The sequence below is a fragment of the Budorcas taxicolor genome, chromosome 20 (assembly GCF_023091745.1).
Source record: "Budorcas taxicolor isolate Tak-1 chromosome 20, Takin1.1, whole genome shotgun sequence".
NCBI lineage: Eukaryota > Metazoa > Chordata > Mammalia > Artiodactyla > Bovidae > Budorcas > Budorcas taxicolor.
Window position 1 is genome coordinate 27,363,775 of NC_068929.1, and position 14,925 is coordinate 27,378,699.

At 34.0% G+C, this 14,925-nt stretch overlaps 1 protein-coding gene across 1 annotated transcript in view; it reads right to left on the reverse strand.

The window, feature by feature from the left end:
- The window catches only part of MTREX (Mtr4 exosome RNA helicase), a 93,902-nt gene that overhangs the window by 68,577 nt on the left and 10,400 nt on the right, over nucleotides 1–14,925 (reverse strand). The window contains exons 4-5 of the mRNA XM_052658989.1: nucleotides 14,236–14,298; nucleotides 13,219–13,331 (exon numbers count right to left, since the gene is read on the reverse strand). Coding sequence (XP_052514949.1) covers nucleotides 13,219–13,331; nucleotides 14,236–14,298 — 176 coding nt within the window. The remainder of the gene's footprint in view (nucleotides 1–13,218; nucleotides 13,332–14,235; nucleotides 14,299–14,925) is intronic.

Sequence of the window (14,925 nt, forward strand, 5' to 3'; positions counted from 1 at the left end):
AAAGGTTAAAAAAAATTAAGAAAGGAATTAAAATGGCACACTAAAAAATATTTGTTAAATAGGAAACTACAAAAACATGAAACATTACTAAAAAACAAAAGGCAAATATAAATACAACCACATCAATCATTAAATCAAATTACTGAAATTATAAAGTATCTTTTTCAACCACAAAGAAGTTGAATTAGAAACCCCAAAATAGAAAGATGTATGGAAAACCAACAAATACTTGAAAGGTAAAGAGGAAATAAAGAGAAACTAAAGAATGAATTAAATTGAAAATAAACCTCAAAATTTATGGGATACATATAAAGCAGTACTAACAGGGAAAATTAAAGTTTTAAACATGAATATTAGATAGGAAGAATAATCTAAAATCAATCTAATTCCACCTCAAGAAATTCCTTGAAAGACACAGATTACCAAAACTGACTCAAGAAGAAAGGAAACTGAGCTTGCAATTAAAAAATCTTCCCATAAAGAAAGGCTTCCCTGGTAGCTCAGCTAGTAAAGAATCCGCCTGCAATGCAGGAAACCCTGGTTTGAGTTGTGGGTCAGGAAGATCTGCTGGAGAAGGGACAGGATACCTACTCCAGTATTCTTGGGCTTCCTTGGTGACTCAGACAGTAAGGAATTCGCCTGCAATGTGGGAGACCTGGGTTTGATCCCTGAGTCAGGAAGATCCCCTGGAGAAGGGAATGGCTCATCGCTAATCACTCCAGCATACTGGCCTGGAGAATTCTACGGACAGAGGAGCTTGACAGGCGACAGTCCATGGGATTGCAAAGAGTCGGACATGATTAAGCAACTTTCACTTTTACTGTCCCATAAAGAAAAGCCTAGGTAGTTCAGATGACTTCATTAACAAGTTCTGTCAAACATTTAAAGAGAAAATACCAAACCTACACAAACTCTTAGAGAAAACACACCAGGAGGGTCACTTCTCAACTTATATTATGAGGTCAGTATTAACATGATATCAAAACTAGACAGCTATTTGAAAGAATGCATTTGAATCAGTTCTAATGAGGTGGATGAAACTGAAGTGAAGTAAGTCAGAAAGAAAAACACCAATACAGTAAATTAATGCATATATATGGAATTTAGAAAGATGGTAATGATGACCCTACATGCGAGACAGCAATAGAGACACAGATGTAAAGAACAGACTTTTGAACTCCGTGGGAGAAGGCAAGGGTGGGATGTGATTTGAGAGAATAGCTTTGAAACATGTATATTACCATATGTGAAACAGACCGCCAGTCCAGGTTCGATGTATGACCCTGAGGGATGGGACTGGGAAGGAGGTGGGAGGCGGGGTTCAAGATGGGAGACATATGTACACCCATGGCTGATTCACGTCAATGTATGGCAAAAACCACTACAATACTATAAAGTAATTAGCCTCCAATTAAAATAAATAATTTTTTAAAATACACCATGCCCTGATAAATGTGAATTTCAGATTAAAAAAAAAAAAAGAACTAGACGAAGATCTTGTTAAAAAAAAAAAAGAAAACTACATATCCAAATCTCTCATGAAGATTCAAAGAAATTCCAGAACAAAATATGAGTAAACTGAAACTGGCAACATTATATAAAATGATCAACTGCCATAAACATCTAGGTTTATTCCAGAAATACAAGGATGGTTTAACAATAGAAAAATTGTAATGTACCACTTTAAAAGAATAAAAAGCAAACAGCATATCCTTGCCTCTACAGACGGAAAAAGGATTTGATAAAATACAATGCTTCTTTTTTAATCCTTGATACACTTATTTCCCCCAGTTTTATTAAGATTTAATGATATAAACATTATGTAAGTTTAAACTATATACTGTAAAATTTGATACACATATATATTGTGAAATGATTACCACAATAAGCTTAATTTACATCCTTATCACCTCATTAATTACCTTTTTTTTTTTTCTGGTGAGAGCATTTAAGATCTACCCTCTTAGGAACTTTCAAGTATACAATACAGTATTGTTAACTGTAATCACCATGCTCTACATTAGATACTCAGAACTACTCATCTTACACCTAGAAGTTTGTTTCGTTTCACCACTATCTTCCTACTTTCCCCACCCTGCCCATCTCAGTCCCTGGAAACTACCATTCAACGCTTTTCATAAAATTCAACTTTTTTAGATTCCACATCTGAGATCACAGTGTTTCTCTTTCTCTAACTTATCTGACTTAACATAATGCTCTCAAATAATGTCCATTCATGCTATCACAAACAGCAGGATTTCCTTCTTTGATTGCTAAATAATATTCCATTGTGTGTGTGTGTGTGTATGTGTGTGTCTGTGTGTGTGGATATAGACAGACAGAAACCACATTTTCTTTATCCACCCATCTGCCGATAGACAAAGGTTTCCTTGTCTTAGGTATTGTGAATAATGGGAATGCAGACATTTCTTCAAGATACTGGCTTCATTTCCTTTAGATACATACCCAGAAGTGGGATTACTGAATTATATTCTATTTTTAATTTTTTGAGAAATCGCCACCCTATTTTCCACAGTAACTGTACCAATTTATATTCCCACAAAACTGCACAAGGGTTTCCTGTTCTTCACATACTTGCTAACACTCATTATCTCTTGTCTTTTTTATAACAGCCATTCAAATGGGTGTTTTTAAAATTCTTTCATTTGTTCCCAATTAAGAACAGAAAGGAACTTACTCAACCTGATAAAAGGAACCTAGGAAAAAGCTAGTTAAATTACACTTCATGGTGAAACACTGAATGTCATTCATTTAAAATCAGGAACATCCAAGGACATCCACTGTCACTACTACTATTCAACACTGTACTGGATTTTGCCAATGCAATAAGAAAATGAAACAGATGGGATAAAACATCACCAAGAAGCAGTAAAAACTGTCTTTATTCACAGACAATATGACCAACTACATAAAAATTTTATGGAATATGCAAAGTTACTATAACTTGTTAGTAAGCCAGTTTATTAATAAAGTGACAAGATAAAATATTAACATAAAAAAATAAACTGTACTTCCCAAGCCATTAGCAACCCAAATATGAACTTAAGGAAGAATGTCATTTGCAAGCAATAAAATACTTAAGAGATTTAAGAAAAAAAGTGTTAAAAAAGAGGAAGATGTGTAAAATCTGTACGCAAACTACAAAATATTGCTGAGAGAAATTAAAGAAGATGTGAATAATAAATATATCATGCTAATGGACTGGAAGAGTCTATAATAATGTTAAAATGAAAATTCTCCCCAAATTAATCTATACAACACAATCCGCATAAAAATGCAAGTAGTCTTTTTGGGTAGAAATTAACACACTAATCTTAAATTTTTATTGACGAACAAAAAGGATCTAGAAGAGCCCAAACAATTATAAAAAAGAATAAAGTTAGAGGACTCTAATTACCTAAATTTTATGCATACTTTTAAGCTATGGTAATCAAGATAGCGTGGACTGGTATAAGGATAGACACAGAGATAAACAGAACAGCAAGTCCAAAGCCAAACCTATACATTTATGGTCAGTTCACTAGGAATTCAACAGTCAATTCAATTCAAAGAATATTCAGTGGGAAAATCATCATTTTTTCAACTGGAACAATTATCCACATACAAAAAAGGTTAATTTAAACTCCACCTTTACCTCACATCATACATAAAAATTAATTCAAAGGAAATCATAGCTCTAAGTGGAATGGCTAATACTATAAACTTCAAAAAGAAAATAAAAGGGATATTATTTGTGATATTGGGATAGGCACAAATGTCTTAAGTATTGATATCAAAAGCATGATCAATCCATAAAAGAAAATACATGAGAAGTTGAACACCAACTTTAAGATCTTTTGTGCTACAAATGATACCATTAAGATAATTTAAAGAATTATTTATGATGCAATAAGACAACCAATTCAATTTTAAAAATTCAGCAAAGACTGAAATAGATACTTCATTTAAGATATACAAATGGGTGAGAAGCAAATGAAATGATACTTAACATTTTATTAATCAAAGAAATTCAAAACCACTATGGAACATCATTAGATATCCACACTAAAATAGGTATAATCAAAAAAGATTATGCCAACAGGTGGTTAGGACATAAAAGAAACAGGACATAAGAGAAACATAAGAGTCCTTATCCATTCCGATAGGAATACAAAATGGTGCAGCCACTTTGGAAAACAGTCTGGTCATTTACCAAATCATTAAATATATATTTGCCATCAAATCCAACAATTACATTACTAAGTATCTATCTACCCAAGAGAAATAAAAATGTGTCTACATAAAGACCTGTGTATGAATGTTCATATCAGAATTACTTAGAATGGTCAAAAATGCAAAACAATTCAAATTTCTATCAACTGAATAAACAAAATGTCATATATTCATAAAATATAACTTATCAATAAAAAGAAATGAACTAATGATATATGCAATATGAATGAACCTCTAAGTGTTATTTTAAACAGAAAAAGACACAAAAGACTCCATATTACATGATTTCATTTATATGAAACTTCTAGAAAAGGCAAAACTATTTAGGCAAAACGGATCAGTGCCAGTGTTGGAGCTGGAGGCAAATTATGGACAGCAGCCTAAACTGCTGAGGGCTGCACAGCTGTACAAATTTATTAAACTCAGTGAACTATATACTTTAAATGGGTGGATTTCGTAATATTTAAATTATATAATAATAAAGCTAACGCTTTTTAAAAAAGCTTTACATAGAATAAAAAATAAACAGGGTCAGGAAAGCTACTCAATTACCTAGGTAAACAACCTGGTACCAATATATTAATCTAGCACCAGATTTATAAATGAAATGTCGTACTTGTTATAGTTATCAACTAACATTGGAGTTAACCTTAAGTTCTTGAATTCCTAGGGGAAATCTTTATCTGAGATCCATGAACCACTTGCTGAAATCATAAAATCTGGTACGTACATATAAATATACACCTCATTGGAGGTTTTTATTGAGGTAAAATTCATAAAACATAAAACTGTTTTAAAGTGCACAACTGAGTGGATTTTAGCACATTCACTATGCTGTGCAACTACCACCTTTATCTGACTCTTAACATGATTCTCATCCCTCCAAAAACCCCATATCCATTAAGCAGCTCCTTTCTGCTCCCCTCGTCTAAATATTCCCTGGCCTCCACCAATCTGCTCTCTCTCTAAGAATTTACCTGAAATATTCTACACAAACGGAATCAAATAATATGTGACCTACTGAGTCTGGCTTCTTTTACTCAGCATAATGTTTCTGAGGTTCATCCACACTGTGGCATGTATCAGTATTTCACTGCTGCTATGGCTGAGTGGTATTTCATTGTAAAGATACACCAGATTTATTTATCTATCATCCACTGATGGACTTTTGGGTTGTTTCTACCTTTTCATTATTGTGAACAGTACTGCTGTGAACCTTCATGTATAAGCATCTGTGTACTTGTTTTCAATTCTTTGGCATAATACACCTAGGAGTGGAACTGCTGAGTTGTACAGTAATTCTAAAAGTATCTTTTTGAACAACTATTAGACTGTTTTCCACAACAGCACTCAAGAGCTTTCAAAAGTGTCTATAACCCTAGTGAATTTCTTAAAATCGCTTTACAGTCTCCTAACTCAGAGTAAGCCTCTGACCGTGTGGATCACAACAAACTGTGGAAAATTCTTCAAGAGATGGGAATACCAGACCACCTTATCTGCCTCCTGAGAAATCTGTATGCAGGTCAAGAAGCAACAGTTAGAATTGGACATGGAACAGACTGGTTCCAAATTGGGAAAGGAGTACAACAAGGCTGAATATTGTCACCCTGCTTATTTAACTTATATGCAGAGTACATCATGTGAAACGCTGGGCTGGATGAAGCACTAGCTGGAATCAAGATTGCCAGGAGAAATACCAATAACCTCAGATATGCAGATGACACCACCCTTATGGCAAAAGGTGAAGAGGAACTAAAGAGCCTCTTCATGAAAGTGAAAGAGTGGAGTGAAAAAGTTGGCTTAAAATTCAACATTCAGAAAACTAAGATCAAGACATCCAGTCCCATCACTTCATGGCTAACAGATGGGGAAACAATGGAAACAGTGACAGACTTTACTTTCTTGGGCTCCAAAATCACTGCAGATGGTGACTGCACCCATGAAATTAAAAGACACTTGCTCCTTGCAAGAAAAACTATGACCAACCTAGACAGCATATTAAAAAGCAGAGACATTACTTTGCCAACAAAGGTCCGTCTAGTCAAAGCCATGGTTTTTCCAGTAGTCATGTATGGATGTGAGAATTGGGACTCTAAAGAAAGCTGAATTGATGCTTTTGAACTGTGGTGTTGGAGAAGACTCTTGAGAGTCCCTTGAACTGCAAAGAGATCCAACCAGTACATCCTAAAGGAAATCAGTCTCAAATATTCACTGGAAGAACTAATGCTGAGGCCAAAACTCCCAATACTTTGGCCATCTGATGTGAAGAACTGACTCACTGGAAAAGACCCTGATGCTGGGAAGGACTAAAGGTGGGTGGAGAAGGGGACAACAGAGGATGAGGTGGTTGGATAGCATCGCCGACTCAATGGACATGAGTTTGAGCATCCTTTCAGGAGCTGGTGATGGACAGGGAAGCCTGGCATTCTGCAGTCCATGAGGTTGCAGAGAGTTAAGACACGACTGAGCGACTGGACTAAACTGAACCCAAGAGTACGAAAGCAAGTTTTAACATACACTGGAAAATTTTCTATACTGAAAATCTCTCTGCTTTAGTAGCAAAAACGAAAGCAAAGTTACACTAATGCCTAGAATTCTAACATCTATATATGTTGGCTTCAAATGGATAATGCACCAACTACTAATATACCTGTACACTTCTCAAAGTGAGATAAAATAACTGAACTAAAAATAGTCAAACCTATAATTTGTGCCTTAGAAGGAAACAAGCTTCTGACTTCAGTACCTCCTAAAAAGGAGTGGACAATAAAAAAAAATTAGTCCTATTCCACTGGATAGAACTAGGGTAATACTGGACCATAATGTGTCTGAATCTAACAAACAGATTAAGACTACTCTGCAATTGGCTGATACCATTTCAATGATAATCTAAGATCCAGAGCTTCACTCCTCTAACTCCCCTACAAAAAGAAAACGTTTGAGTTATACCTCAGCCAAGGTCTGAAAAGACTAATATACAGTACTCAGGCTCTGACTATCTGAAGGACGATATTCCAAAACTCATGAAAAATATCCACCACTATGCCAAGGGAAAGGCACTGCTGAACAGGGTGATTGGTGCAATTTTTATGTTTTTTTCCTTTATGATCTTCTTCACTCTTCATACGATCGCTGTTAAGAACACTTAATTCAGCTGTTCAACAGGAAAGCTGTAATTTCTCCACAATGAAGAAATAAAATATATTATAAATTATTAAGAATTAACCTGTGAACACAAACTGACTTCTGAAAAGGTGCCAAGATTGAGGGGAGAAAATAGTCTTTCAACAAATGGTTCTGAGGCAACTGGATAGCCACATGCAAAAAAATGCAGTTGAACCTTTACCTTATAAATTATACAGAGATGTAAAACCTCAAAAAGGGTCAAAGAACTAATAGGTAAAATTATAAAATTCTTAGAAGAAAATATAGGCATAAATCTTTGTGGTCTTGGATTAGGCAATGCTTTCTTTAAAATAACATGAAAATAAAACAGACAAATTGCACTTGGTCAAATTAAAGACATTTGTCCCTCAAAGGATATGTTTAAGAAAGTAAAAGGGTGACTTATAGAAAAAGAGAAAATGTTTGCAAATCATATATCTGACAAAGAACTAGTATCAGAATACAAAACAACTATCACAATTGAACAAGGCAAACAATCTAATGAACAAGTAAAAAAAGACTTAAGCAGATATTCCCCCAAAGACATACAGAAGGCCAATAAGCATACTAAAAAATGCTCAGTATCATTAGTCATTAAGGAAATACAAATCAAAACCACAATATATCATACTCACAACTGACAGAATGACTATTATCAAAAAGGCAAGAAATAACAAGTGCTGGTAAGGATGTGGAGAAAAGGGAACCCTCGTGTACTGCTGGTAGGAATGTATACTGGTGCAGTCATCATGGAAAACAGTACGGAGATTGCTCAAAATATTAAAAATAAAACTATCATATGATCCAGCAAATCCACTCCTGGGTATTTATCCAAAGAAAACAAAAACACTGATAAGGAAAAATATGCATGCCCCTATGTTCACCACAGCATCATTTACAATTGTCAAAATACAAAAGTAACCCAAGTGTCATCAACAGATCAATGGATGTGGTATATGTATATGCGTGGAATATTAAGTCATAAAAAAGAATGAAATCTTGCCATTTGCAACACCACAGATGGCCTCAGAAAGCATTGTGCTAAGTGAAATAAGTCAGAGAAAGACAAATATTATATTGTTTTACTTATATGTGGAATATAAAAAATAAATGAACAAACATAAGAAAACAGAAATAGTTATACATACAGAAAACCAACAGGTAATCACCAGAGGGGATGGTATTGAGGGGAAGAAAGAAATAGGTGAGGGACCTTAAGAGGTATAAACTTGCAGCTATAAAATGAATGAGTCATAGGTATGAAAGATATAGTGTGGGAATCTAGTCTAATAATTATATATCTTTTTATGGTGACATAGCGTAAACAGACTTACCATGGTGACCATTTTGAAATGTACAGGAATATCAAATCACTATGTTGTGTAACAGGAAATAACACAGTGTTGCAGGTCAATTATACTTCAAAACAAACGAATTTCCAGAAAAAGAGATCAGATCCGTGGTTACCAGATGTGGGGGCAGGGGGGGAAATGGGATGAAGATGGTCAAAAGGTAGAAACTTCCGTTTCTAAGTAGTAGAGATGTAATGCACAATATGATAAACATAGTTAACACTGCTAAGAGTTATACAAAAAAGTTAAATGAGTTATTTTCTCAACACAAGAAAAAATTTTTCTACTTAGTTGTGTATCTATACAAAATGATGGATGTTTACCAAGCCATCATTTCTTATAATCACTTCAGGATGCATGCAAGTCAGATCATTATGCTGCAATCTTTGAACTTATATAGTGCTATGTGTCAGTTTTATCTCAATAAAACTGAAAGAAAAATTATTTTAAAATAAACTTCACATATTGGAAATGAGAATAATGAACATTATATAGGATTATATCACTACCAATACCCACAGAACATTAATCTTGTCTAGAAATAAGTAACATTATTGTGCTTTTTTCTTTCTTGAATTCTTTTCAGAAACCTAACTAGTTCACCTTGCAGAATGTTTTGTATTATTCTGACTAACCTATATTACACTGAAAATCCACATTTAAAAATTTTTTATTTAAAACAATCATAAAATAAGTTTACTACATAATCAATTTTTTTTAAAAAGGTAGTAACAAGTGTTGGCAAAGACATGGAGAAACTGAAACCCTCATATAACTATGGGAAAATAAAGCGTTGCAGCTGCTATGGAAAACCGTTTGGTGATCCCTCAAAAAGTTAAGCACAGAATTAAACATGACGAAGTTTAATTCCATTCCTAAGTATATACTGAAGATAAGGAAAAATATGTGTTCAAACAAACACTTGTACATAAACATTTCCAAAAGTATCATTCATAATAGCCAAAAAATTGGAAACACTCATACATCTATCAACTGATGAATGGATAAACAAAATGTGGTATATCATACTATATAATTAATCAGTCACAAAATATTGGCCATAAAAAGGAACTCAAGTCTGATGTTTACCACAACACAGATGAATCTTAAAATCATCATCCTTAGTGAAATAAAACATTAAAAAAAGCCATATATCATATGATTCTATTTAAATAAAATACCCAAAAAAGGTAAATTCATACAAACAGAAAGCAGACTGATGGCTGAAAGAAACTGGAGCTAAGGGAATGGGGAATGACTGATTAATGGGTGTGTGGTTTCTTTCTGCCATGGTGAAGACATTCATGAACTAGATATTGGAGACAGCTGCACACAGTAAGGAAAAACAAGTTAAACCACAGAAGTCTATCTGCAACAGACTGCAAAATCCCATCCACATTAAAGAGCAGAACCCACTTTCAGAACAGCCCAGTTCCTCTGAAACTTTAACAGATGTATGCATCACCTGGTGATCTTGTTAACATGCAGATTATGATTCAGTAGTTCTAGGGTGGGGTGTGAGATTTTTGCCTAATTTAGCTAGTAGGTGATATGCATGCATCTGGTCTAGGACCATACTCTGAGTAGCAAGACTCTAGAACAATGGTCTTTACATACATTTTAGAAGAAAATATAATACCTATCAAAAAATTTAAAACCCAAACAATATATGGGTATTTATTTTACACATTAGGTAAGGGAACTACTATAGTAATAGAGACCATGTATTAAAAATAATAGAGAAAATATCTACTTATTTTCAGCATGGAGTAACAAGGACTGGGTTTACCTACCCACCTGTAACAACGGCAAAATATGATAAAATATGTGAAACAATGATTTCAGATACTGAATAATCACAGAGTAATCCCTGAGAAGAGGGAAGTAAATGACATAATCTCAGATTATTGTCCACAGAGTTTACAAGTCACAGTTCCAGAAGATGAACCTTGAAGGTTTTTGGAAGTTAAGCAGCCAGTAGGAGTCTGGGGACGCCATGGCAGCTACACTGCAGCTCAAAATAACCAGAGAGGAAAGAGGTAGACAAAGGGAAAGCTCTGAACATCTGCTGAACATTCTGGTGTCTTCAAGTAAGTAATAATCAGTGAATAAGTGTTAGGAAACAACTTGAAGCAATGGGAAAAAACAACCAAATGGAGTAGAACTAAAAAAAATGATACAATCTTCAGAGCTGGGAGTAACACAGGTTCCCACTAGTCATGGTAGAAAAATTCATAATTCACAAGATGCTGGCTAGAATATCAAGAAATATACTAAAAAAGAGAAAAGTAGCCTTAAGTTAAATGCTTCTCTGCTGCTGCTGCTGCTATGTCACTTCAGTCGTGTACGACTCTGTGCGACCCCTTAGACAGCAGCCCACCAGGCTCCCCCGTCCCTGGGATTCTCCTGGCAAGAACATTGGAGTGGGTTGCCATTTCCTTCTTCAATGCATCAAAGTGAAAAGTGAAAGTGAAGTCCCTCAGTCGTGTCTAACTCTTAGCGACCCCATGGACTGCAGCCTACCAGGCTCCTCCATCCATGGGATTTTCCAGGCAAGAGTACTGGAGTGGGGTGCCATTGCCTTCTCTGAAATGCTTCTCTAGTCCTGCCTAAAATCATAAAAGCCTTGGAAGAACTACGTTTTTCTCCAAGTAACTGTACCCCACAACAAAGCTCAAGAATATTAATAGAAATGCAAAAATAGTCATCACCCAAGAAGGTAAAATTCACAATGTCTTGTGAATTGCAAAGTAGAAAAAGGCAAATATAACAAATAAGAAGTAAAAATAAATAAATGAAAAGGCATCCAAAAATGAGACAGAAAACAGAATCAGTAAATGAGGACACAGAAAATTACCATTACAGTAGAACTGTATTCTATATATTCAAGAAAACCGAGGAAAGATTACATAGCTTGCTTAAAAGAAATACTAAAAATATTAAAAGACGCAAACCAAAATTTTAGCACGAAAAATCTAAATTTGAGATGAAATTAAACTGGATAAAATTAAAATTAAATTAGACATTGCTGGGGGAAAAAAAAAAAAACAAGAATAAACTTAAAGCTGTCCAAAATGAAACACAGAGAATAAACAAAAAATAATAAGTATCAGTGAGCTCTGAGACAACTTAAAATAACTAATACAAGTTTAAGTGAGGTCCTCTGAGTACTAAGAAGGGGTACTATTTTAAGCAAAAAATTGTTGAAATTTTTCCAAATCTGATGAAAACAAACAAACCCACAATCTGAGAAGCCGAATAAATTCAAGCATAAGAAATATGAGAAGAATTATGTAAAGTCACATCATAATTAAATTGCCAAAATCAGTGATGAAATTAAAAACAGCCAAACATCGCATCAGAGCAGTATGTAAAGCAGCAGGAAAACACTGATTTTATAATGAAGGGAAAAGTCAATTAATTAAAACAGATCAGGAAATAACACAGATGAAAGTAATAGTAAGAAGGAATATTTAAATAGTTTTTAAACTGTATTTTGTTGTTCAAGAAGCTGGAGGAAAGTAAGTAGACACATGGAAAACACTAAACACACATACAAATGAACTTCTAGCAAAGAAAACTATACATGTCTCACTGAAAAGGATTAAGGACAGATTAGGTAATGCAGAAGCAAAGATTAATGAATCTGAAGATAGAGCATTAGAAAAGACCTGAAATGAAACACAGAAAAAATGAACACAGCATTAGTGAATCATGACCCATACTCATGATTGATGGGAAATTTATAGCACTAAATATTTACATTAGAAAACGAAAGGTGTGAAATCAATGACCTCACCTGCTTCCTTTAAAAAACTAGAAAAAGATCAAATGAAGCCCAGAGTAATAAGAAAGGAAATAAAAAGTATAAATTTACTTACAGAAACCAAATAGAGAAAATTAAAACTTTTAAAGAGTATGGTAAAAAACAAAACTTAAGATTCTTAAGTTTTAAGATTCTTAAAACAAATCTTAAGATTCGATCTTAAAACTACAAAGAGAGCAAGAGAAGAAAAAAGGAACAGAGGGAAACTACAAAACAGCCAGAAAACAATTAGCAAAATGGCAGTACATACACACTTACCAATAATAAAATGTAAATGGACTAATTCTCCAATCAAAAGACAGAATGGTTGAATGGATTAAAAAAAACAAGAGCCAGCTATATGCTGCGTATAGGAGACTCACTTCAGTTGTAAGACACAGACTCAAAAGTGAAGGAATGGAAAAAGATATTCCATACAAACAGAAACCAAAAGAAAGTCTTGGTAGCTACACTTACATAAAACAAAATAAACTTTAAAACTGTAACAACATACAAAGAAGGACATTATATAATGATAAAGGAGCCAGCCCAACAAGACGATACAGTATTTATAAACATTTATGCACCCAACACAAGAGCACCTAAATGTACACAGCAAATATTAACAGTCCTAAAATCCCATTTAAAAAGAAAGCTACTCACTCAGCACAAACAGTTTTTCCTGCTGATGTATGTGCAGATACTAAAACAGACTGATTATTATCAACACACTGAATGGCTTCTCTTTGAAAAGCATCAAGAATGAATGGATATTCCTATAAAAAAGAAATTAATATGCGTATGAAGATACCTTGCCACATCGGAACATACTTAAAACCAAGAGATGCTACCCCCAGAAGCATTACGGAAGTATTTATGAGTCTATTTGGGAAACATTCTATCCACTAGAGAAAATTAGGAAGAATTAAAAAGAAAATTTTAATGAGACAGAATATGTTATTTCTGCTGTCTCATCTTTCAATTATTATATTATGCTTAAACATATACTAATTACAACACAACAATTATTACCATATATTAAGAACATGCTTTATGGGAGGCACTGTGGAACACAGTTCCCACATATTAATCTCCATAGCAACTCCTAACATAGGTATAGTTTTCTTTCCCAGATGGGAACGCTGAGAGTCTGAAGTCAAGTCCTCAATGAAGTTCACTCAGCAGAGGCAGAATAATATATCTATCAGACTTTAAAAATTCAAGTTTACCGCACAGTGTTGCCTTTTTTACTTAAAGAAAATGACTTGGAAAACCTACACTACTCTCTTATAGTCTATCAGGGATTCAAGATGCATTTAGTATCAGCATTAGAGTTTAAGTTTCATTAGAAGCTTGTTAGGCTCCACAAGTGTATGCAAAACATATTGTACATATGCATTTTTTTCTAGAGAAAGATTGATACTTTTCATTAGATTGTTTGAAATGGCTGAGAATTATGCTTAAAAATCTTATCAGATGATGCTTGGTTTTCAGTATGGTTGTTTACTGATTTGGTTCTCACCATATCTGACTTCAAGTGGAAGCTTCAGAGTGTGTATCTACATACACATACACACACACACACGGAAATATAAAAATCTCATTTTAAAGTTTACCTTTAAGATTTTTAGGAAAACAGACTCACAAAACTGTACCAACTATACCGCTCAAGGTACAAACCTTTGCAGCTTTTCCAACTCGAGGTTTAAGTGGTAGATAATCTTCATCTGCAGGAAGTGCAACCTGATGTTTAAAAAAAAATTTACCATTCAAGAATTGATGCATTCAGCATACCATAATTAATGATGGTTTGAAAAATAAAGGTGATGAACTAAAGTGTTGCTGACAGTCTTAGACACTACAAAAATAAATAACCATCTTCAAGAACAAGGCAAATGCAAATATTACAACAGTCCAAAAAAGTGTTTACCTAATAGTTATGTAATCAAAAGCATTTAAGTCTACCTCCCAAAAGAAACTTTATTAAGTTCTAGGACTTATCTTAGCTATCTTTGCATATTCTGTATCTAATGTACTTCTTGACAATGAATGCTCAAAAAAGCTGAATGGACATAAAAAGGGATGCCACTATATGAAAGAAAACTGTATAGAATAAAGTATTCCCTGGAAGAGGAAGTTAATTTTCCTCTACTGAAGATTAAGATCCACAGAGCAGTTCACAATATACCTAAATTCCCAAGACTTAGGCCAAGTAGTGTATAAATAATACGGGCAAAGTAAGGCACACAAAGAAGTCAGAAATCATTTCTAAGAGCAAAATTTTAACAAACAATTATGAGATAAGATTAGCTGTCTTAGAAATATTGAGAGATTGTTGGTAAACCTGCAATTCAATTGCAATCAAGATGA